Source organism: Microcebus murinus, chromosome 32, assembly GCF_040939455.1.
Source record: "Microcebus murinus isolate Inina chromosome 32, M.murinus_Inina_mat1.0, whole genome shotgun sequence".
Lineage (NCBI taxonomy): Eukaryota > Metazoa > Chordata > Mammalia > Primates > Cheirogaleidae > Microcebus > Microcebus murinus.
Window position 1 is genome coordinate 2,969,634 of NC_134135.1, and position 24,671 is coordinate 2,994,304.

At 54.6% G+C, this 24,671-nt stretch overlaps 1 protein-coding gene and 1 long non-coding RNA gene across 4 annotated transcripts; one reads left to right on the forward strand and one right to left on the reverse strand.

Annotated features, from left to right (window-relative positions):
- Window positions 1-2,335: 2,335 nt before the first annotated feature.
- Window positions 2,336-22,853, reverse strand: PRKCG (protein kinase C gamma). Its single transcript, XM_012770848.3, has 18 exons — window positions 22,302-22,853; window positions 21,867-21,898; window positions 20,812-20,894; window positions 17,460-17,571; window positions 17,180-17,311; window positions 16,482-16,638; window positions 15,217-15,351; window positions 14,768-14,855; window positions 14,457-14,486; window positions 9,677-9,829; window positions 9,186-9,374; window positions 7,853-7,944; window positions 7,701-7,763; window positions 7,427-7,565; window positions 6,035-6,115; window positions 4,795-4,902; window positions 3,473-3,613; window positions 2,336-3,244 (listed from the first exon to the last, which is right to left on the reverse strand). The coding sequence occupies exons 1-18, from the start codon at window positions 22,469-22,471 to the stop codon at window positions 3,056-3,058; spliced, it is 2,094 nt and encodes a 697-aa protein (XP_012626302.1). The 5' UTR covers window positions 22,472-22,853; the 3' UTR covers window positions 2,336-3,055.
- On the forward strand, window positions 9,113-14,089 carry LOC105874726 (uncharacterized). Of its 3 annotated transcripts, XR_001155629.2 has the most exons (5): window positions 9,113-9,198; window positions 9,279-9,420; window positions 9,660-9,769; window positions 12,504-12,627; window positions 13,960-14,089. It is a non-coding gene; the product is annotated as an uncharacterized LOC105874726 (long non-coding RNA). The 3 variants fall into 3 exon arrangements; XR_001155630.2 differs by lacking the exon at window positions 12,504-12,627; XR_012915884.1 differs by lacking the exons at window positions 12,504-12,627; window positions 13,960-14,089 and adding an exon at window positions 10,330-10,419.
- Window positions 22,854-24,671: the final 1,818 nt, after the last annotated feature.

The window sequence follows — 24,671 nt, forward strand, 5'->3', positions numbered from 1 at the left end:
CTTGCCCATTCTCACCGTCTCACTTCCCCCTTTAAAACCCCTCCTTTCTTGTTCCAATTTCTCCTCACTCGAAAGGGCCCGCCCAGATATCCTTATCCTCCAGCCCTTCCTCCTTTGGGACCCTCCCCCCAGGCTTGGAGCCTCCTTCTTGTCTTTCTTTATCCCAGCCTCTCCGGGTTCCGGCATTCGGGTCCCCGCGGTCCCATTCTTTGAGTCCTCAGCCCAAACTCCATCTCCCTTCGATCTCTTGGGAGGCCGTAACTCCCCCTTTGTGGGGACCCCCTCGCTAGACTCACCGCTGCCCTCGCCCTGCCCGGTCCTCCGCCTTCCTCGAGACCCCGGCCAGCACCCTGGCGGTGCCGGCTGTCTGAGACTCGCTCCTCCGAGCGTGTTTCCCCGCTCCGGGACCCCCGACCCGTCCTCCGGGACTCGCCAGGCCCAGCGCCCCTCGGTCCCCACAGCCTCCCGGATTCGGGCGTCCTGACCGCCAGGACCCCAGCCCCGGGGCCACCCGGACCTCCTTCGCCCCGGCCCCCTCCCGCGCCACCTCGAGGGGCGCCCTCTTGGCGGCCGGGACCCTCCCCTCGCGCTCACCTCGCTCAGGGCTGGGCGGACGCTCCGGGCCGCGGGCCCCGCAGCCGCATGACCGGCCCCGCGGCTTCCCCCGGCCGCCGCCGCCGCCACCGGGGTCGCCGGTGCCCGCGCCCCCCGCCCCGGCCCCGGAGCCCGGCGTCCCGGCCCCTCCCGGCCTCCCGCCCCCCGCCCCCCGCGCCCGCGGCCTCACTCGGCAGACGGAGCCGGGAGCAGGCGCCGGCGGCCGCTCATTGGCTGCTGCGGAGGAGGGGAGGGGCGGGGAGGGAGGGGAGGATGCGGGGAGGCAGGAGATGGGCCTTGAGGATGGGGGAGGCAGAGAAGGAGAGAGAATAGAAACAGAGGCAGAGAGCCGAGAGGGGCAGAGGCACGAGGAGAGTCAGAGCAGAGACGCTGAGCCCGAGAATTCAGAGACTCGCGCGTCTGGAGGCCGAAGGGGACACAGAGACAAGGAGAGACAGAGACGGAGTTTAAGACCCCCACGCCACCACCGCCTAGCTCAGAGACCCTGAGGCCCTGAAGTGGAGAGGTCAGGGACCCAGAAAGGGACAGAAAGAGACGGAGAGACGCTCAGAGGCCTCGGGCTGAGAGACGCCAAGACCCAGAGACCTTGAGCTTGGAGAAGAGACAGAGAGAGACAGAGAGACAGAGACCCTGAGGAGGAGAGACAGCAGGGGCAATCCCGGGGTCCCCTGACGAGGACTGGGGTCTATCCAGGCCCCGGGCCGAGCCTGGGGCCGGGGCGGCTGGACGGAGCGGGAGGGGCGTCCCGGGCCGGGGTCCGAGCAGCGGGCGCAGAGCGAGCCGGGTCCTGCAGCCGCCGCGGAGCCGGAGCCGGGCCAGGCCCCCCGCCCCCCCGCCGTGATGTCAGCGGGGCCACTCTTAAAGGGGCAGGCCGCCCGCCGAGGGTCGGAGCGGGGGCTGGGGCCTGCGGGCACGGGTGGGGGTACCGCGGCAGAGATGGGGGACACAGGGGGAGCCACCGCATCCAGCTGGACCGGGGCCCGGAAACCCAGGAGCCTGCAGAGAAGACGAGACTTCGGGGCCGCGAGGGAGCCTGCGAAGCTCTGGGGCTCAGCCCCCTCCAAACACACAGGCATAGGCACACCGCTCTGCCGGCCGGCCCCTGCCCGAGGACTACATTTCCCGTCAGCCCTGGAGGCGAGGGGCCGCACTTGGGGGAAGGGTCTGCAGCGCTGTCTACTGGGAAATGTAGTCCATTGGGCTGTCCCCTCCGCTCCGCCGACCCGCAAGTGGGTCAGGGGAAGGAGGCCCGGAAGACGCGTCCGCCTGCCTTCTGCCTCAGCCGCTGGTTCTTGAGCTCACGGGTTTCTCTGTCGTGGGGTCTCTTCCCCTGATCCAGTCTCTAGTCTCCCAGTAGGAGGCCAGCCTTTCGTCTCCTTCTCCCCAGCCCCTGCTCCAGTGCATGTGCGTGCCGCGTCTCTGTGCCGGGGTCTCTGGCGCCGTCAGTGATGTGGGGGTACGTCCGTCATCGCGCACCGTGTCCACTTTGGTCCCCTCTCTGCGTTCTGTGTGTGTGCGTGTCGCTTCTCTGCTCTTTCAGGTGTCTCCGCTCTTTTCCTCCCCCTCATGCTGCGGGTCCCTTCTCTCTCACTTTATGGGTCTCTGCTTTCCCTCTATCCTGCACCCCCCGCCTGTCTCCTCTGTGTTTGTTTCTATGTACAGTTCCACCTCCACACCCCCTTCATTCTCCCAGCTTGCAAGAAAACATCCAAACACTCCGGCATCGGCATCCCAAATTTATTCTCCAGCAGCTGTGGCTGGGTGGGAGAGGCTAAGGGGAGGAGGAGGAGAGATTCCCAGAAAATGGCAGGCACTGGGGAGGAGAGGGGGTTTCCGAGCAAGACTGGAGCCATGCACCGGCAGGCGTGGTGGGGGAGGGGGAGGGGGTGATGTATGAGCAGTGATGGGTTTGGGGTGGGGAAGTCCAGAACAAAAGCTAACTGGGAACAGTTGGGGAAAGAATCCTTCATATATCCCAAGGATCCCCAGAGCATAGATGGGGGCACAGCCTCCCACTTACTCTAGAACTGGAGTGGAGGTGGGAGAGGCCTTAGAGGTTCAGGTTTGTTCTGGAATCTGAGTCTGGAACAGCCAACCCCATGAGGCTATTTCTGGGGTTGGGGGAGGCATAGAACTACCAAGACACAGTCTCAAACCCCATGGAGTTGGGATGGTGGTGGTGTTTCTGGAACCTGTCGGAGCGGAGTCCAGAACGCTAAGGTGGCGGAGAATATAGGGCTTAGCACGACAGAACCTAGAACACGGGGCGGCTCTAGACACTGTGGGGAGTTTAGAATGCCAGGAACGCTTGGGAGGGGCGTCTAGACCCCGCGAGGGCAGAGGCCAGAATGCTGGGATGCAGGATCTGGAATCGGGAAGGGGGTGGTGCAGGTGGCGTGGCGGAGGGGACACTGGAGACACCTAGTGGCGGCAGGTGAGATTACATGACTGGCACAGGCACGGGGCTGGTGGGGCTGCGGGCGTCCGGGTGCACGAAATCGGGGTTAACGTAGGTGAAGCCCTGGAAATCGGCCTGGTCTATGCTGGCCAGGACTAGGCGGTCTGGGGGGGTCAGCGCTGGCGCTGCCCGCGTGAAGAACTTGTCGAAGTTCTCGCCGCTGCGGCCGCACTGTGGGAAACGGGAGGAGGGAAAGTTAGGAGCTCTGCCTGCTCCCTGGGTGTCCCCCCTGCGTGCGTCTCGCCTCTGCCGCAGGACCTCCGCGTCCTCCGTGGTCTCCGCATCTCCCTTTAGGGAGGTCCACAGAGGGATCCCACCCCACCTCCGCATGCTCGTGGTACCCCGTCCTCCCAGGGACCACGGTTTTTGTTTTTTGGGGTTTTTTGCCCGGTGACTGACCGGGCGCGGTCTGAATGGAGGCGCAATCTCCAACCGTTCCAGCCGCTCCCAGTCGATCCAGCGGAAAAAGCCATGTGCACGGATGGTGGGTTCCCCATCTGGCCCGGAGCCCAGGCGCTTCCCCGGGTGCTTGGTCAGGAACTGTGGGAAACACAGAGAGAGAGACAGACGGACAGACAGAGTCCCAGACAGGGAGACCCAGAACAAGAAACAGAAAGACAAGGACAGAGGAGCCAAGAGACACAGGCGTGAGGTCCAGAGAGAACAGCAAGGGGAAACAGAGAGGAAGATGGGGGGGGGGGGAGAACGGGAGAGAAGAAGAGGGAGAATAAACGAGAATGGGAATAAATGAAATCCAGACCCAGAGACCCAAGGTCAGACAAAGAGGAAAAAGCAGGGTGTGAGATTGTGAGGGGCAGAGAAACCAGAAAGAGGAAGGGACATGGGGAAGAATCCCGGATGGGGATGAGAAGAGGGAGGAGAGATTGGGGATCCAGAGAAAAGGAGGAATAAAGATTCAGACAGGGGTATAGAGACCCATGGGGAGGGCAGAGACCCAGAGAAGGAAGGAGACAGAAGAGACCCAGGACACAAACACCCAGAGGGAGGGGAAAGACCCAACGTGAGGGCGGAGACCCAGGGAAAGGGGAGGACAGACAGCGGAGAAAGGAGAGACAGAAGCAGAGTGCGTGTGTATGACAGTCAGGGACCAGCACAGCGGGGAGAGGGACAAAAGGGTGGACAGAGGTACAGAAGGAGACACAGAGAAAAGGCAGAAACACAGAAAGCCCCGTCATATGTAGGTAGACGGAGGCAGAGGTATGAGACACAAACCGGGGAGAGACAGTCAGAAAGACGGGGAGAGGGGAGCTGGAAGCAGAGGCGTGCTAACAGTTGTTGAAAACCTGCTCCGGGCCAGCACTTTCTCCTGCATTAACCCCATAACACAGGAAGAGGAGGCTGAGGCTCACCAAGTTTTGGTGACTGGCCGCAGGAAGGAGAACTGCAGAAGTTAAGTCTACCTGACCCACTCCGTCCTGGGAAGACAGGCCCTGGCCTTTCAGCACTTCCTGAAAGCAGGGAGCTGGGGAGTGGCAGGCCAGGCCACAGAGGAGGATGAGATAGAGGCATTCTCAGACCCAGGTGGCAGCAGGGCAACAAGCCATTATAAAAAAAAAACCCATGTACTACATCAACTTTCCCAGCAGATGAAAGTGAAGTGACTTGAGGAGTGGGAGCCTTTTTTGCTAATGGGCACAGAGGCAGCAATGGAGGGCACGGGTTGTGAGTCTGGGGAAGCTGGGAGTTAGGGGGGCTCTCACCCCCTTGCAGATGGCCACGGCTTCCCGGGAAAGTGACTTGGGGTAAGTGACAGTTTGTTCCATGATGGCCTGGAACAGCTCCTCCTCGTCCTCCCCATCGAATGGAGGCTATGAAAGTGGAGGGGACAAAGAGTCAGAGGTTGCCAAGCTGCCTTTCCCACGCCCTTATCTTCCACCATGAACCTGACTGACCGGTGACATCAGCCCCTCACTGCTTGCTTCCTAGGGAGAGATTTGGCCAAACCACTAAAGCTTTGCCTTTCTCCCTCCCCAACCCCACAGTTCCCTAGGTGTATCTCCTTGCTTCTGCTAGGTGTATCTCTTTACTGCTCTGCCTCTCTTTATCTGCTATGTATATCAGCAGGGTGTTAATTAGGCAATATGTTGTTTAAATAGAAGAGAGAAAAGACTGCAGGAAACATCATAAAAACATTCTCCTGGTTGGATGGGTTGTCAGTCTTCTGGGGTTAGGAAAAGCAATACCAAGGCAAGGATTCCTCTGTACACAACTGAGGGGTCTGTGAACTTGGATGGGAAAAAAGTGCATCTTTATTTTTTTTAAAACTTCTAACTGAAATTCAGCATTTCCTTCAATTATGAATGTAGGCAGCAGCAGTACTTGTGATTTCATCACCAAGAGAAATGACAGATATTTTCTTATCACATGAGAGTTGTTAATATTTCAAATGATCAATCATTCCTACTTCAAAATACCTTTCTACTTCCAATTACCATTAAAGCTTACTATGTAATGTATTAATAAGAAATCACATATAGTCCATATCCCAATTTTTAATATTTAGACAACTGTATACATTTAAATTAATTTAGTTGTTTGGGTTCGATTCACTTAAGTTTTAAAATTTTGGTAACTATATTTCAATATGATTGATTTCTTTGGGGGTTTTGGGGGTGCATTCATTATTTTATTTTGTGCATTTAAAACATTCTTCTAAGAAGGGGTCTATAGGCTTAATCAGACTGCTACTTTAGCATGTAGGAAGAAGGGGTTCATGGTATCAAAACAAAGAAAAAGGTTAAGAACCCCTGGTCTATAGTAAGATAATAGTTCAGGACCATGGACAGCGCTGCCCGGGTGCAACCTTCTTCGCTGGGCATGCCTCCGTTAGACTATAGACCTCGTTTCTAATCTGCTCTTCCTCAGAAAAAGGACATGTACAAGTGACATCCCACTCTGCATTGCCATTAGCCACATCAGCTTCTCCCCATCTTCCCTTACCTGTCCTGCCAACATCTCATACAGCAGAACTCCGAAAGACCACCAATCGACAGACTTCCCATAGGGCTGGTAGGCAATAATCTATCGGGGAAGGTGGGAGGCAGGGAATCATGATTTGTTCTTTAAGAAGCCTACAACCCCTTTGGTCTTACCCTGGGAGCTGTACCCACTTTAAGTGCTTTCAGCACAAGCTTTTTCCACTCTGAATATTTTGGCCAGGGCTCCACACTTTGAAACATTCAGGAAACAAATTTACCTATTTAGAACATTCCTTTGGTCTCAAATATAAAGATTACCTAAGGGTCAAATTACAAATTTCACCCACCTAGAACATTTTGGTAACTAGACCCTCAACTTCAAATGCCAGATGTATAAGGCTAGATTTCAGAGACCAGAGATTCTTAAACCTGGATGCATATCAGGCTCATCTAAGGGGCTATTTGAAAAATAGATGTTTCTATTAAAATACCACATGTGCCTCCCAAATTTTGTACAACTATGATGTATCAATAACAAATAAGAAAATAATAGATGTTCCCATCCCTGAAGAATTCCAACCTCAACAGGCCAGAGTCAGAGTCAGGAATATGTGCGTATGTTTCAAATTTTTCAGAGGTGATTCTGATTACCAGCTGGGTTGTGTGATCACTGACATGGATTGTTTGGGCATCGATCACTTGAAAAGATCAAACAGCACCACCACCAACACAACCTCCTCCCCTACTTAGAAAATTCATGGCAGGTGCTCTGACTATTCACTTATGTGTACATTCTGAATGTCAGCTCCACCACCTCAACCAAGCCAGAGCAATACTCCATCCACTTAAAATCCTCAGGGGCCAGCATCTGCTCCCCAAGAGGAGTCTTGGGGAGCTGACCCTGTCCTCTTAGAATGTCCAACACAGAAGGCCAGACCACTTAGATCAGAGAGCCATGTACAATATTTATGAAATGAGCGCCCATCCAACTGAACACTGCAAGGCAAGCCCTGCCCAGTCAGAATGTTCAGAAGGCAGCCTCCACATGCTCAGTGTTCTCAGGGGACAGGCCACACCCACTCAGAGTACACTAGAAATAGTCTCCACCTTCTTGGCATGGTCCAGGAACAGGCCCTACTCAGAATGCCTACGAGCTGGTCCCACTCTCTTAGAACATTCACCCACAGGTCCTGCCCACCTTACCTATTTAGAGACCCAGCTCCACCCACTTAGAATGCTCAGCCACAGAGCTCACCTGTGCTGGTCTGACAATGGAGGGAGACCATGCTGAGTAAGAACGCCCACCACTCATGACAAGGGCCCAGGGTCAGACTTCACCCATTGTGAACACTGGACAATCAGCCACACCCACTAAGGGATCTCGGAGGGCACCCAGAGCGGTGAGTAGGGTTACCTCGGGGGCTATGTAGTCCGGGGTCCCGCAGAAGGTGCGGGTAGTCGTCCCAGGGAAGACATTCTCCTTACACATGCCAAAGTCCGTGATCTTAATGTGTCCTTCTGCATCAAGCATCACATTGTCCAGTTTCAGGTCCCTGGAGGATGGGGGTGTGGGGTAGGGATTGCAGGGAGGGGTGAGTTCACCGGGTTGGAGCTGTATGTTCGAATCCCTTCCCCTCTAGTCCCCTCTAGGGTTCATTTCCCTCCGTGGAAAGTCCTGGGCTGCTCACCTGTAGATGATGCCTTGATTGTGAAGGAAGAAGAGGCCAATGGCGATTTCTGCCGCGTAGAACCTGGAGAAGCAGGTGGGAAGTCGGAAGGTCAATGTCTGGACCCTGCCCTCTTCCACCTTCCCCTCCCTTCTCTCCTGGCTGAGACTCACGCTGCATGGGGCTCCTTAAACTTGCCCAACTGCTGAATGTGGTACATCAAGTCTCCCCCGGTGACATACTCCATCACGAAATACAGACGATCCTGGGGAGGAGCGGGTGGGCTTAGAGGCGGGGCACACCTACCTGGGGCAGGAAAAGTCCTTTCCTACCAGCTCAGGACATACGCGGAAGGCTCTGGATCCACCCAACCAGAAATCCAGAGCGCCTGGCTTCGCACACTGGCGAGCCCTAAGGTTCTAAGCCTGCTACCCCAGAATCTCCACCTGCCAGATCCCCTGTTTCTCTGTCTGTGTTCGGACCCTGCCTTCTCAAAATTGAAGATTGAGGAAAACCGGGGATGCCAAATCTTCTTTCCACAGCCGCTCACACACATATGCAACTCTGGCCATCTGTTAGGGACCAAAGTTGTTCCAGCTTCACCTGCAATTTTTTTTTTTTTTTTTGAGACAGAGTCTCACTTTGTTGCCCAGGCTAGAATGAGTGCCGTGGCGTCAGCCTGGCTCACAGCAACCTCAATCTCTGGGGCTCAGCGATCCTACTGCCTCAGCCTCCCGAGTAGCTGGGACTACAGGCATGTGCCACCATGCCCGGCTAATTTTTTGTATATATATATTTTAGTTGGTCAATTAATTTATTTCTATTTTTGGTAGAGACGGGGTCTCGCTCAGGCTGGTTTCGAACTCCTGACCTTGAGCAATCCGCCCGCCGCGGCCTCCCAAAGTGCTAGGATTACAGGTGTGAGCCACCACGCCCGGCCTGACCTGCAATTTTTTTTCATGCCTTCTCAAAACCCTGAAGTTTCTGACTCTTTGCCCCATGCTGCATTCTTAGGGAAATGCTTCATTTCTGGAGTGTCCTTCAATCATAATCCAAAAATGATGACCTTGTCACTCGAAATCCAACACTGGGCAGCCCACTCTGAAGGCATTCTCCTCCATTCCTTTGCTCAAAAATCCGGGGTGCTGGCTACACCCACTCAGGACCAAACTCGTCCCCGGCAACATGCATGCTGGCCACGCCCACTCAGGAGCCCACCGTGTGGCCACGCCCCCAGAGCCCCCCCGCATTCTGGCCACGCCCACCCAGGAGCCCACCGTGTGGCCACGCCCCCAGAGCACCTGCGTTCTGGCCACGCCCACCAAGGAGCCCACCGTGTGGCCACGCCCCCAGAGCACCTGCGTTCTGGCCACGCCCACTCAGAGAGGACAAGGTTCTTTTGCATTGTCCTAAACTCAGACGCCCAAAGCAGATGCCTGATCCATCCAGAGGGGGACGAGACAGGGCACCGGCCCCGGGGCCAGCCTCTGCGCCCTCCTTTCTTACCGGAGTCTGGAAGGTGGAGTGCAGCTGGGTGAGAAAGTGGGGCCTGCCGCCAGGACCTCGGCCCCCCAGCGCCAGCACACGTTTCTCCACCAGGGTGCAGTCCACGTCGTCATCCTGGACGATCACGTCCTTTTTCAAGATCTTGATGGCATACAGCTCATCGGAGCCCCTGCGTTCCGCCAGCATCACCTAAGGACAGAGGTCCAAAGGCCCAGTCCGTCTGGGGAACCCAGCCGTGAGAACCTGCCCCTTCCTTTCAGGGACACAGAGAAACAGGATCTCAGGTCCTTCCTCCCTCTTAAGGGACGGGGTGCCCTGGCCTTTCTGCCCACACCCTCAGCAAAGGTGTCCACATCTTTATACCTCTCCTTTCCAGGAACTCCAGTGACCCAACCAAACCATATCGGGGGATACAAGACCTTAGTATCCCTCTACTCCCACTTCCTCCCCACAGACATCCTCCCTTTTTCCCAGAACCCCAGGAATCCAACCTTCCCAAAGCTGCCTTTTCCTAGAACCATGAGGAAGCTGAAGTCCGAGATGTGCAGGCGTCCTGGGCCGGCCCCGAAGAAGCAGCGCTTGGGGTCGGTGGGACTCGGGGAAGGGGAGGGAATGGGAGAGGAAGAGGGGCCCATCCGCACCCGCTGTGAGAAAGAGAGACAGATCCAGAGGGAGTCATACCCCACACATGGACGAGGAGACACCCCCCCCCAGAGAGACAGCATCTAAGAATGAGAGGGATGTAGGGGGGAAAGAGACAGAGAGACAGAAAGAGAGAAATTGCCATCCTTCCACCCCATCCTTGGCTTAATTTTCTCTGACTTTTCATAGCCTGGGGGGTTTATTTATTATTGAGCTAACACTTAGCTTACTCTGTGCCATCTCTGGAAACCCAGCTATCATCCCCATTTTACAGAAGAGGAAACTGGCACACGCACATTAGGCGACTTGCCCAAAGTCACGTAGCGGGTAAAGAGCAGAGCCGGAAACCACACCCAAGCAGCTCAGCTCTGGAGTCTCTGCTGTTCACCTCTGAGCCAGCACCCCTTGGAGAGCTTGGCAAAACAGATGGCTGGGTGCCCCTCCCAGATTTGCTGATTCCTTAAATCTGGGGCAGGACCCAAGAGCCTGCCTTTCTAACCAGTCCCCAGGTGCTGCGGCTGTTGCAGGCCATCTGGGGACCACAGCCCTTTGCTAGGGCGCCTTCTCTACCTCTTCCCAGGAGGGGCGCCCCTGGCTGAACTGCTGTGATGGCTTCCACACCTGTCCCCACATTGACTGCTGCCCTTTCTAAAGCATTCTCTACTCAGCAGGCAGAGGGACCAATTTAAAAATAAATAAACCAGGTCATGTCTCCCCTATGCTTGCAAACCCTCTAATAGCTTCTCTCTCTGTTAGGATTTTATTCCATGTGGCTTGCAAAGCCACGCTCTGCTGACCCTGCTCTTCTCCCTCTCTCCTCCGTGATCTGGCCACCCCGGCCTCATGTGCTGTGCTCCCTCCCACGTCAGGGACTTCGAATTTCTTCCTGAAAAACTCTCCCCTCCCCTTTCCTCTTAGTTTCCTCTCAAACATCCTTTGTGTAGCCCTTGACTCAAACTCACTTCCTAGAGGCCTCTTTGGACTTTTTAACCTTTTCAAGTGCCTCTCTCAGCTCCCTTTGCCACCGGGGACTGTGTCTTGGTAGCATTTCTCTTAGCAATGCACATCTGTCTATGTGACTGTCTGCTTACTGTCTGTGCGCTCCCTAAGACAGGGCTTGGTTTTGTTTTCCAAGACATGGTAACAGAGCCCGGGACGTAGTTGGGGCTAACACGAGATTTACTGAATGACACAGTCTTGTGCAGAAGAGCAGTCTGACGGCCTGTGTTCCGGTCCAGCTCTGCCACTTGTTGGGACATCTAACCTTGTCTACAAAGCAGGGACAATCAGACTATCTCCCACATAGACACGTTGTGAATGTCAGCTACATAAACACATGCAAGGCCGGGCGCGGTGGCTCATGCCTGTAATCCTAGCACTCTGGGAGCCCGAGGCAGGTGGATTGCTCAAGGTCAGGAGTTCGAAACCAGCCTGAACAAGAGCGAGACCCTGTCTCTACTATAAATAGAAAGAAATTAATTGGCCAACTAATATATATAGAAAAACTTAGCCGGGCATGGTGGCGCATGCCTGTAGTCCCAGCTACTTGGGAGGCTGAGGCAGGAGGATCGCTTGAGCCCAGGAGTTTGAGGTTGCTGTGAGCTAGGCTTACACCATGGCATTCACTATAGCCTGGGGAACAGAGTGAGACTCTGTCTCAAAAAATAATAATAATAATATAAAAATTAAAAATAAACACATGCAGCCGGGCGCTGTGGCTCACGCCTGTAATCCTAGCTCTTGGGAGGCCGAGGCGGGCGGATTGCTCAAGGTCAGGAGTTCAAAACCAGCCTGAGCAAGAGCGAGACCCCATCTCTACTATAAATAGAAAGAAATTAATTGGCCAACTGATATATATATATAAAAATTAGCCGGGCATGGTGGCGCATGCCTGTAGTCCCAGCTACCCGGGAGGCTGAGGCAGAAGGATCACTCGAGCCCAGGAGTTTGAGGTTGCTGTGAGCTAGGCTGACGCCACGGCACTCACTCTAGCCCGGGCAACAAAGTGAGACTCTGTCTCAAAAAAAAAAATAAAATAAAAAAAATAAACACATGCAAAGCACTTGCAGCAGTGCCTGGAATGCAATAAAGGCCGCTTGTGTTTGCTATATTGTTACCCTGGTACCTAGCTCAGGGTTTGGCACATAGTAGGTGCTCATTGATAATATTAATTGGCTCCTACTGACTGACTTGTGGGAGACAGGTGTGAACAGCAACAGGGACATACACTATGCCCGACTTCCTGCCTCCACGCCTTTGACCACCTTCTGCCAGGTCTCCCTAGACTAAACCTCTCAGTTAAATGCACAGGAAGATCATCCAAAAGACTCCACCTCTCTGGGCCACAATTTCCTCCCACTGTTATTCCTGTCTCCTGCGCAGCCAGTTCTCAACCTTAACTGTGCAAAAGAACCACCTAAGAATTTAATATGTAGACATTCAAGCCATTTAAAGAGATTCTCAACAAAATTAAAAGATAAACAATAAAAAGATTCTCACTAAGTAGGTCTGCAGAGAGGCCAAGAAATATGCATTTTAAAGCAAGCACTCTTGCAATTCTGTTGCAGTGGACATAAACAGCACTTGGAAAGTTTCTATAAGAGTCAAGGAAAGTCTAGATAGCAAATCGGTATTGATCAAGGTTCGACATTCTTATTGCCAGTATTTGTTTTTCAGGTGTCAACCTCAATGTCACCTCTTCCGGGAAGCCCCAAGCTGGTTGTTGATGGCCCCTTTGTGCTCCTACAATGTCTCCATTGTAGCATGTCACGATGGTTTATGTTTTAAGGTTCCAAGTAAGGTAAAGCCAGAGAGTGTGTGTCTCCTTCCTTTCCATTTCTCTAGCATCGCCTAGCACGCAGTTCGGTGCACAAAAGGTCTTTGCAAAAGGCTACAGAATAGATGAAAGTCTCAAGAATCAGGTGCTGAATGCCCTTCCCATTGCCTCAACCTTCAGAGGATACCCATCCGTGTGGGTCTCCACAGTAGCCTCCTTGCTGCTACTTCACCTTCTACATAGAGCCAGTGTCAGCCCACCCTTTTTCTCAGAGCCCTCCATGTCTTCCCATCTCACTAGGTTTAACAGCCAAATCCTTACAGGGAGTGCCAAGACACCCCCTTCCTGCTCTGCCTTCCGCCTCCTACTTCTGCCCACCCTCCCCCTCTGCTCCAGTGTCACTGTCCCCCTTGCTGTTGCTGATGCTCCCAGTCCCCTCCTACCACAGGGCCTTTGTACGTGCCATTCCCTCTGCCTGGAAGGCTCTTCTCCCAGATATCATCGTGGCTTTCTCTCCAACCTCCTTTAAGTCTTTGCCCAAACGTCACTTTCTCAGTGAATCTTTTCTGCTTACTGCAATTAAAGGAGCAAAAACTCCCCCCAGCAGCGTTCCTTATTTTTCTTCATGTCACTTATCACCTAACATAGTGCCATGTACTGATTTATTTTGTTTAAAGTCTTCCTCCAGTGTAAGCTCCATGAGGAGAGGACTTTGTTTTTCTGTCTTGTGCCCTGTTATCTGTATGTCCCCAGTGACTAGAACCATGCCTTGCACACGGAGGTGCTCAAGAAAGTAGTTGTTAGGCCGGGCGCTGTGGCTCACGCCTGTAATCCTAGCTCTTGGGAGGCCGAGGCGGGCGGATTGCTCAAGGTCAGGAGTTCAAAACCAGCCTGAGCAAGAGCGAGACCCCGTCTCTACTATAAATAGAAAGAAATCAATTGGCCAACTGATATATATATAAAAAAAATTAGCCGGGCATGGTGGCACATGCCTGTAGTCCCAGCTACCAGGGAGGCTGAGGCAGAAGGATCGCTTGAGCCCAGGAGTTTGAGGTTGCTGTGAGCTAGGCTGACGCCACAGCACTCACTCTAGCCTGGGCAACAAAGCGAGACTCTGTCTCAAAAAAAAAAAAAAAAAAAAGAAAGTAGTTGTTGAAAGAATAAATGAGAGCATTCTTTCCTCTGCCCAGAAATCTGTTCTCCCTCTCCTTTTTCTGGGAGATCCTCTCCTTCCTCCAGGTCTCACCTCTTTAGGAAGCTTCTCTGACTCTCTCAGGCTGTGCCAGGGACTCCCCAGTGCCCGAGGCTGTCTCCTTACCAAACACATCCTAGTGACATGAATGTCTCTATCCACAGGTTTCTCCTCCTAGAAGAGGAACTCCCCTAGGGAATAGCCTGATTCTACTCCCAGAACAGGGCTCGGCTAATGCTACACCTCAGGAAATAGGTATTGGACACGTGAATGAATAAATGGAAAGAGAAAAGTCACACTGATTGATTGATTTAAAAAACTGAAGGATCAATTCAGCTGTCACCTCTTTGGGAAGTCCTCCCTGACCACCCTCCCCCGGGCTGGGTTAGTGCCTCCTCGAGGTTTCCTCAGTGCCCTGGGCTTCCTCTAATTTAGCATCGTCCTGTAGTTTAAGAATCTGTGACTGTCCCTACCTTGAGGAGGTGCTTGAGGGTCAGGTTCACCTCTGGGTCCTGGGATTATTTAGCAAGCACATGACCGACCTGGTACAAAGTGTGTGCTCAACCGCGTGTGGGATTGAGGACAGAAGTCAGAGGAGGGACAAGTGGGGGGCGGAGAGAGGGAAAGAAACTGCCTCCATTCATGCCTCAGCTCCACTTACCTCATACAATTCCAGGGGGTAGTTACAAGCCTGGGGGAGAAGAAAGCCAGAGTCAGGGCCCCAAGAGAGGTAGGGTATTGTGTTAGAGCAGGGGCCAGTGGCTCCTAAAGCCCCCAAGCCATAGGGATGGACAGGAACTACAATTCCTTCAGACCCTGGGGCCAGAGTCCCCTAGAAGAGCAGAGGAAGGTGCCCCGGGGTCTTCTGGGAACTGTAGTTCAGGACGGATGGGCAACCGGCGGGTGGAGGGAAGCCCGGCCCTGAACTGTGGGAGGCTGGGCTGGGCTCCGGGGAAGCCGGGGTCTGGGTACCTCAAACTTCTGGAGGAGGCTGCAGTTGTCAGCATCGGCCACCGGCACATTGTAATATTCGCCCTCCTCCTGGTTCAGTAACTTGTACCTGACATACAGACGGAGACCAGAGCGGGGCAGGGGAGGGGAGGGACGGGGCACCCATGGGAGAGGCAAAGACATCCGAAGGGAGGCAAGAGACACAGAGAGACGGACACAGAGATGGAGAGAGAGAAAGAGTAAGATAAGGAGAGAGAGGGAGAAGGGGTGGATGGGGAGAGAGAGAGAGAGAGAGAGAGAGAGAGAGAGAGAGAGAGAGAGAGAGAGAGAGAGAGAGAGAGAGAGAGAGAGAGAGAGAGAGAGGTGAGCTGGGAGGTGGAGGGAAAGATAGTGGCCTGGAGGAGAGAGACCACACACAGACGGAGAGGGCGACACCGGGGTCGTCCCCAGGCCCCAGCCCCGCTCCTCACCAGCCGTCCACCGGTGCCTTGAGCAGTTCTGAGACGCCAAAGGACATGGCACCCATGAAGTCGTTGCGGGAAGTCCGGTCCCAGTCCCACACCTCCACGCTCAGCCGGCGCTCCACGTCCCCCGGCTTCAGGTTGCTGCGGGAATGCGGGCGATGAAGTGCGCGCCGAGCCCTCGGCTCCCGCGCTTCCCGACCTACTGCTGCAGGCGGGCGGCACCGATGCGCCAGGTCTGTCTCCTGCTCTGTGCAGTGTCCTCCCACCTCTGACCCTCCTGAAGGGCGTCCCTCTCCCCCTGTGGCTTCGGGCTGTAGGTAAACAGCCCTTTCTCAGTCCCCTGGCCCCGGCCCATCCCCGGCCCGGGTCTTGTTCTGAGAGTTCCCTCCCACTCTGAGCCTCTGCACCCCTCTCCTCCCTCCCTGCCAACCCACCACTCCCCTCCCTTCCTGTCTGCGTTCCTCCTCGGACCTCTTTTTGAGACCCTCTTCTCTCTCTCTTTCAGTCTCTGTCCCCCTTTCTGGTCCTTTTTCTCTAGGTAATTGCCTCTGTCTGCCTGTCCGTCTGTCTCTTTCTTTATGCACCTCCCCAATTCTTTTCTCTTTTCCTCCTCTGTGCTTTTCCTGGATATCATGTTCTCTCTAGGTTTATCTCTTCTCTGTCCCTCCCCCTACCTGTTCCTGCCTCCACCTCTCCGGGTATCTGTGTGTTTGCCTGTCCTCCTCTGAATCAATCTCCTTCCTTCCTTCCTTCCTTCCTTCCTTCCTTCCTTCCTTCCTTCCTTCCTTCCTTCCTTCCTTCCTTCCTTCCTTCCTTCCTTCCTTCCTTCCTTCCTTCCTCTCCCTCTGTTGCCCAGGCTAGAGTGAGTGCCATGGCATCATCCTAGCTCACAGCAACCTCAAACTCCTGGGCTCAAGCGATCCTCCCCTCTGGACCTCCCAGAGTGCTGGGATTACAGGTGTGAGCCACCGCGCTGGCACTTGTCTCTGTTTCTTGATTCTCTCTCTCTCTCTCATCTGTCTCGCTCTAAAGTGTGTGTGGGGGGAGGGACTTTTATGGAGATTAAATACACAGAGGTCAGTCTGTCTCTCAGTTCTCTCTCCAGCCTTCTCCCTTGATTACTCCTTTTTCCCACCATCTTCTTCTGCCCTTTTCTGGGTTCCAGTTATCCGAACCCTCCCATCAGCTGCACTTTGGGATCTTGTGGGCCACCAGGACTCTCAGATCGCTCTCTGTCGGTTATTACAGCCTCCCCCGCACCCGAGGCTCACAACACAAAAGTCTCGTTCCACACAGGGTTTAGCGTGGCTTTCACCGTCCGGGTCTTCTGTTTTGTCAGGTTCCGGGGGTCTGGGATGAGCTTCAGTTTCACATAGGGATCAGAGAGGCCATTGGGGTCCATCGGAATGAGGTTACGGGCTTCACCAACTAAGGGGGAGGTGAGGAAGGGTACATTGGGTTAGAGATCCAGAAAGGGGCTCCAGCCCTCCCCCGTCAGCAATCAAGAATGCCAGGCTCTCAGCCTCCTTTCTCATGACCTCTTAACGTCTCCAGTGCCCAGAAGATAGGCCGCGAAGCCCTTTCCCCAGCCAGCGACGCAGAAATCAGACCCGAGCCCTTCCCTCCATGGGAACCCAGAGTCTGGACCCTGGACATATCGCAGTAGCAAGTGGGAGCGTCCCTCAGAACCAAGTCCTCTCTCATCTCATCCCACCCTCTCAAGACCCCAAAAGGCCATTAAGAGGTGATGAAAGTGGCAAGAGGTCAGGCTGGAGGCGGGGCTTAGAGCTAGAAGGGGCGTGGCCCGGTGGTGGTCAGTCTTTGGAGGCGGGGTCAGGAGTGTGGGCGTGGTCTCCGAGAGGGGCGTGGCCCAGTATGGATTTCTGGGCTGGGCCAGCACCAGTGTGTCCGGTCGCCCCGGCCTCACATTTGGGGAAGGGGCGGGGCAGGCGAGAGGGCGGGGCCTCACCCGTGACGTGGATCTCATCTGCAGTCGGAGCCCGGATCTCCAGCTGCAGGCGCCCGCGGCGCTCGGTGTGGTCCACGCCGCACAGCGAGGGCACGCTGCGCACACAGCGCCGGTGCACGTTCATCTCGCAGCCTGGGGGGACAGAGCTGGGGGTAGCGCTGCAGGCCCCGCCCCCAGCCCGCCACTCCGTTTCTGGCATTTCCCGGAACCCAGACACTGCACTTTGGAAGGGGCCCCGGCAGTGCCAAGTTCTGGCTCGAGCAGCCAGCGCAGCACTCACAGGAGCACTTCATGCCCTGGTGCACCAGCCCATAAAGGAGGGAGCCACAGTGGTCGCAGAAGGTGGGGCTGCTGTAGCTGTGCAGGCGGAACTTGTGCTTGTTCCGGGGATCCTGGGGGCAGAGAAGAGTCGCTTAGGGGAGTTGGAGGAGGGTCTTAAACTCCCCCACCTTTGAGGAGCCCTTTGAACTCTTGCCTTCAGGCTTCCTCTCTTGGTCTCGCTCATTCACTGTATATACAAACAGTTATTGAGCACCTACTAGTGACAGGCACTGTCCTTGGTGTGGGGACCCAGCATTGAACAAATCAAATAAAAAAAAAAAAAAACTCCTTGCTATATGGAGTTTACTTTCTAGTGGAGGCAGACAAAATATAAACATGGAAAATAAATAAGACATGGTTTGGCAGACGGTAAAAGGTCCTCTGGAGAAAAATGAAGCAGGGATGGGGACCACGAGAAGTTGGGGGATTGAAATTCAAAGCACAGTGGTCAGGGCAGGCCTCACTGACAAAGTGGCATTTGGGTAGAACATGAAGGAGATGAGAGCTTTCAACATCTCATAGTCCCCTCCCACCCCCACCTCCTATAAGTTGTTCTCTGAGGACTTGTGGGCCACCCTGAACCCCACATCATCACTAGCAGCTTCTGTCAGTGCCTGCCCGCTGCATGGTCTGCCTTCTCTGAGCCCCGGTGTGGGATTGGGAATATGACCCTCAGTTACAATAGGCCTAAATGAAAGAACTGGTGTAAAAAATACAGAAGGGCCTAGTACGTTAGATGTGCTCCACACTATTATTTTTATTGCTGTTACTATTGCTGTGGTTATTATTAGTAATTTTATTGCAGTCTCCACATAGCTCTGAATTATTATTATTTTTAGAGACAGGGTCTCACTCTTACTCAGGCTGGTCTCGAACTCCTGGCCTCAAGCAATCCTCCCACCTTAGCCTTCCAATGTGCCGGAATTACAGGCATGAGCCACTGCGCTCTGCCACCCTGAATTTAAATAAAAGCTAGGCTGCATCGCAGCTGTGTGATTTTGGGCAAGCCTGTTCCCAGTTTTGAGCCTCAGCGTCCTCCTCTGTCAAGTGGAAATAAACAATCTGTATCTTGAAGCAATGCTCAATTTCCAGAGTCCAATTAAGCATGAATTTAGGACACTAGCAAAGCATCTCCTCCTCCCCCAGCCTCCTACTCCTGGGGGCAATGTCTGGTTGTTAAATAATTTGATATTTGCCTTCTTCTAAGAATGCACTGAAAGAATTACCATCATGGGTGAAAATTTAGGGCATTCTTAGACTTTCATTTAGTTTAGTGGGGTTTCTATTTTGAATATATATTTGGGAGGGGGATAGATGTTGACATTTGCCATGATCCCTTTCAATTATCTGGGCCTTCAGATATCTTTAACTGACCCTAACTCAAAGGGTTCCTGCCATACTGTGTGTGAATGCCCTCAGCAGGGTGTCTAACACACAAGGTGTCCACCCCTGAAAGGTGTCTCATGAGGACTATATGAAATCATACTTGCCAATCCCTTAGTACTTCTTGAGCCCTTGATCCATGTTACTTTCAACAAGATCAAGAGCATTAAGAAGATTAAAAAGTAAGTGATGCAGAGGAAAGCCCCCCTCCTCACTATTCACCTCTGTTTCCTCGTGGATAGTAATAATAATTTTAAAAAGAATAATAAATGATATTTTGACTCTTGCTAAGTGCCAGATACCATCTCCAGTGTCTGACTCATTGAAACCCCAAGACAATCCCATAGGTGGGCATGAGTATTGTCCCCATCTTATAGATGAGGGACTCAGGCAGTACAGAGAGGTATATTAACGCTGGGAAGGTCGCAGCACCAAAAGTGGTGGAGCAGGGATTCAAGCCCAGGTATTCCAGCTTGGGGACAGGGGGGACAGGAAAAAGACTGAACCTAACCTTATAAGCTGTTGTGCGGGCCCAATCCCATACTGTATACAAGATGCTTGACGAGCACATGTAATGAGCATTTGATAAATGAGAGCTCGAGTTGGCGGTGGAGGTGAACAGGTGAGGCGGGTAGACAGTGGTACTCTATATACGTTCTATGAAGACACATCCTCTACGTAAATTTCAGCTGTGTTCAGCTGATAAGCTAACAAAATGCCTCATGGATTCAGTGGATCTCTCTCTCTCAGTCTCTCTCTCCATCTCTCTCTCTCTCTTTCTTCCTTTTTCTCCATCTGCACATCAGAAAACTGTCTCCAACCTTGTGTCAAACCCTCAGCGAAACTCTTAATCCACCTGACTTCACTGAACTGTCAAAACAAGCCTGGGGGTGTCTAGATTTGCGCTGTCCCATTTGTTGCCACTAACCATATGTGGCAGTTTAAATTTAAATCAATTCAAATGAAATGGAATATAGATTTCTGTTCCTCAGGCACAGTAGCCCTGTTTCAAGTGCTCGCTAGCTGCGTGTGGCTGGTGGCTACCTACTGGACAGCCATGTAGAGAACGTTTCCATCATTGCAGCCAGTGCTGTTGGTCAACACTAGGTCATTAGCCCCATTTTACAGGAGAGGAAACTGAGGCTCAGAGAGACGGTGAAGAGGGGAACAGGAATGACACCCAGCGTTGACTGGGTGAACCCCTGATGTGGAGAGAGAGCCGGGGTGGGGGGCGCTTGTGTGTATCCGAGTGTGTGCGCATGTGTGATTACATGAGGGATATGTATATGCACACATGCGTGTGCATGTGTATTGCAGGATCTCTCTGAGCCTCCCTCTCTCAGCATCTCCAAAACTGTCCTTTATATACACATTTTCTATTTTAGTCACTCTCGCCAGGTATCTGCATCTCTGTCTCTCTGAGTTTCTGTCTGTCTCTCTCGGTGCCTCCAAATTCCCTTCTCTTTCTCCCTCTGTTGCTTTCTCTGCTCCGTTTCTCTCTCTGCTTCTGCTTCAGTTCCTCGTCTGGGTCTAGGGTTATCTGTGTCTCTGTTCCTCTGTCTTATCTCTGTCTTATCTTGGAATCTTGGTGCCTGCATTGATATTTATCTCTGTATGTCCCTCAGCTCTCAATATTTTAAATCTCTTCATTCCTGGGCCACAGCCCCCCCCCCCCAGAGTGCCCATCTTTGGTCCTTTCACCCCTGCCTCCTCTCTGTCCCCCACTTGTGTCCCAAGCCTGTCAGTCCCCCTCACATTCCCCCTTTCCAGGCCAAGGGCAAGGAATCTGGGCCAGATAGCTCCCCCTATCTCTCCAGCCCCCCTCCCCTCCCAGCCTTAAAAATAGCAGGAGAAATTGGGACGGACGCCGAGGGGGTGAGGGCGGGGGCGCGGCCTGAGGAGGGAGAACCAGGTGTCCGGGCACTCACGTCCGTCTGGGGGCCCTTTCCAGCGCCTGGACACTCGAAGGTCACGAATTCGTGGCATCGTCGATGAACCACAAAGCTGCAGACTGAAGGTGAAAATCATAGACACATAGACAGAGACAGGGATCAATCCAAGAGATTGAGAGAGACCCCAAAAGGCAGAACATGGGAAGGAGAGAGAGAGAGACTTGGACAGAAATAAAACCAGAGAGAGAGGGACCTCAGCATAGGGAGTCCAACAGAGAGAAAATCAGAGAAGAGACCCCAAAGTGGAAAGAGAGAGAGAGAGAGAACACCAGGAGACAGAAACTCAAGAGATGGACTCAGAGAAAGACAAAAAGAGAGACACCAAGCCCTCGATGCACACACACAGCCCAAGGCAGACAGAGAAAGAATATAGGATCCCATTGACAAACAGACAGGCCACGGGCGAGATAAGGAAGCCAGGAAAGAGGCAGACAGATTCAAAGAAAAACAGAAATATCCTCAGAAACAGCAGAGAGCAGCAAGTTGGGCAGAAGTGAGTCTGGGGGCGCTGCGGCCCACCCGCCCCCTACCCTGACTCACTCTGTTCCCAGCAGTAGCAGCTGGTGTTTAAGGACTCGCCCCCCTCTCCCGCCCCCCAGAATCATCACCCCGCCTGGCCCTCACTCATCCATCGGTGACCCCACCCGGCTTGCCCCTGCCTAGGACAGTTGATGTTGTCATGGCGACAGCAGCCTTGGTTGGGGGGCTCTGACTTTGCATCTCCGGCCCCCTCCCCCTTCCCCCCTTCAGCTCCCCTTTTCCAAATCTCCCTGTTCCCATGGCAACAGATTCTCCAAATATCTGTCCCCACCTGGAGCCGGCCGAGGGAGGGGCCCCCAGCACCACCTCCGCGGTGGCCCCACCACAGAGCTCCCTCCCCACCACAGGCTGTGTCTCTGCCACACCCCCCGCCCCGGGCTCCCCCGCGCATCTCTGGGGACCAGAGAACACGTGTGTCAAACAGCCTCAGCTGCGGGGCCCCAGCCTCCACCCTCCTGAGGGGCCCAGGAGTCCTGGTCCCCAGCTCTTACCTTGACATTGCAGGCCCTGTTTTCCAATGCCCCTGGAAGAGGCAAGGATCTGAGGTCAGTGCAGAAAGGGGTACCTGGACCCCCACCTCTGCCAGCCATAGGAGGCCTGCGTGTCCTCTGACCCTCCTCCCGCAGGGGGCAGGTGTCTGAACTCAGCCACCTCCTCCTTCTAAAATCCAGAAATTTTGGCCCCCAGCCCTTCTCTCAGACAGAGTCCAGCCTCCTGGTCCTTCCTCCCTCTGACCCAGGACTCTAGGACCCCAGCCTCCTCCTCCCTCAGACCCAGGAGTCCAGGCTCCCAGGACCCCCCCCTCATTCTAGAACCCAGGAGTCAGGGCCACAGCCCCCTCTTTCCTCATCCCTCAGGAATGCGGTGTGACAGGAGTCTGCGCCCCCAGTCCCTCCTCCCTCAGACCCCCAGCCCGCTTCCCTCACCAGATGAAGTCGGTGCAGTGGCTGCAGAAGGTTGGCTGCTTGAAGAAGCGAGCGGTGAACTTGTGGCTCTTGACTTCATGGACCACCTTCTGCCTCAGAGCCCCCTTTCTGCAAAACAGGGGCCGGGGGCCCCCCTCTGAATCGCCTCCGCCGGGGCCCAGACCCGCCATGGCCCCAGGAACGTGGCAGGGACCAGGGTCCTGCCTTTCTGGGGAAACAGGTGGAAGGGAGAGGAGCCGGAGATGCGGGAGACTCCGAGGTGGGAAGGAGAGGGGCGAGGCACCGCCAGGTGCGGAGCGCGCCGGCCGGCCGGGAGCGGCACCCTCGGGCGCGCCCGCTCCGCCAGGGGAGCGGGCAGGTGGGGGAAGCGCCGAAGGCTGGGCGCCGAGGAGCCGGAGGCACGGGCGGCGGCGGTGGGAGCTCCAGCTCTGGCACCTGCTGAAATGTGGGAGCCCCGGGTGGGGGGAGGCGTTGCCAGGGCGACCGAGAGGGCGGGGTTTCGGCTTAAAGGCGCCCCCCTCCCGGAGACACGGGACAAATGTCCTCCCTACCCCCCACACACGTGCACACACCCACTCCGGGGGTTGGCTGGAGGGAGGGGGCATCCTCTGAGCCCGGCTCCCCCCTCCGATCTGTCATCCTGCCCCGCCTCCCTCCTCTCCTGGGTGACACGGTGGGTCCTGCTGGCCCACTCGAGTATCTGTGTCTGACCGCCTCACTCTCCTTCAACCAGCAAACTTTGTGCTCAGTCCTAGGGACCCAGTGGTGAACAGGGAGGCTTGGCGTCTCACTCCGTCTGATGCTACCGGAGTCGTTATCTTTCTCAGGGCCTCAGAATTTTCATGGCTGTCTCCCTCTGGGAGTGTCTCTTTGGTTGACCTCTGTTGCTTCCCCTCTATTCCTGGAGTTTCTCTCTCTCTCTCTCTCTCTCTCTCTCTCTCTCTCTCTCTCTCTCTCTCTCTCTCTCTCTCTCTCTCTCTCTCTCTCTCTCTCTCTCTCTCTCTCTCTCTCTCTCTCTCTTCCTTTCCCTGTTTCTGAGAATTGCTGTTTCTAATTCTTTATTTCCCTTGCTGTGTGTTTCCATCTGTCATGGCTGTCACCTTGTCTGGGCCTTGGTCTTTCCCTCTCTCTCTTTCAGGCTGTGACTCTGTGGGTCTCTGTCTTTTCCTCTCTGTGCGTTTCTCTTCGGGAGTTGATCTCTGTCTCTCTCTCTGGGAGTCGCTTTCTAAATGCTTGCTCCTGTCCCTTCCTCTCTCTGTCCGCACACCCTCGTCTTCATCGACGCTTTTTACAAATGCCTTTGTCTCTGTCTCTCCTTTTCTCTGGCTGTGTTTCTCTGGTTCTGTGAACCAATATCTCTCCCTTTCTCTCCCTCTCTGGCTTTGCGTGCCTCTTCCTCCCGTTTCTCTCTGGTGCAATCTGTTTCTCTGTGCCCCCGGCTCTGTCAATCTCCCTTTCTGTCGCTAGGGGGTGTCTCTCTCTCCCTCTCTCTCTCAATATTGGAATTTCTCTCCCTCATTGTCTCTTTACGACTCAGTATCTCCCCCTCCTCTCTTCTCTGTCTGTCTCTGTCTTTCCCGCTGACCCACTATTGGTCTCTCTGTCTCTGTGACCCTCCCTTTCTCTCTCCGGGGGTCTCTCCCTCCTGTGTCTCTGTGATTCAATCTATGTGTGTCTCCGGCGCGATGAATCTGTGTCGCTGGGGGTCTCTCTGAATATGTGTCTCTGTGTCTCCCTCCTCCCTTTCCGTCTCTATCTCTGTCGCTGTCCCTCTCCCTGACCCAGTCTATTTGTCCCTCTGGCCCTCTCTCTCTGTCTCTCTGTCTCTCTGTGGTTCAATCTCTGTTTGCCTCGCTGGCTCTGGAGTCCTCTCTGTGCATCTGTCTCGGGAGGGGGGTCTCTCCGAAAGCCGGCGCTGTCACTTTCTTCCTGCCTCCCTCCCCTCGGTTGCTCGACTCGCCCCTCCGCCCCTCCGAGCGCGCTCGCTCCTTCTCCACGTCTGGGGAAGAACTCTGTTGCCAGGGGCAACCCCCGCCCGCCCTGGGCTGCGGCGCGCAGTGCATCCTGGGACGTGTAGTCCCAGCCTCCGGACTGGCCGTTTTCGGGACGAGGCCGAGAACTTCCTCTCCCGGCAAGCCCCACGGAGATGGGCAGGGCGCTGCGGCGGCGCCCGGGGGCTCTGGACGCCCACCACACCCTCTCTGGGACTTTTTGGGGGTCCGGGTCGGGTCTAGAAGCCGAAGGGGATGTGGGGGAATCCGAGTCCTCTTCTAAGCACGCTTTCCCCAAACGTGGGGTCCATGGGCCTTGCAGCCACCTTGAAGCGTCGGCTGTGCCCCAGAGCGAAGGGTAGGGGTCCGGAGCGGCCCC

Coding starts and splice junctions, on each gene's coding strand:
- PRKCG (XM_012770848.3), bottom strand. CDS start 22,471: ATGGCGGGTCTGGGCCCCGGCGGAGGCGATTCAGAGGGGGGCCCCCGG. Junction 17,572..20,811: donor GAAAGGGCCCCCAGACGGAC/GTGAGTGCCCGG, acceptor CTCTGCCCCCAG/GATCCCCGGAACAAGCACAA. Junction 3,614..4,794: donor CCGTGGCCATCTGCAAGGGG/GTGAGAGCCCCC, acceptor TGTTTCCCACAG/TTCCTGACCAAGCACCCGGG.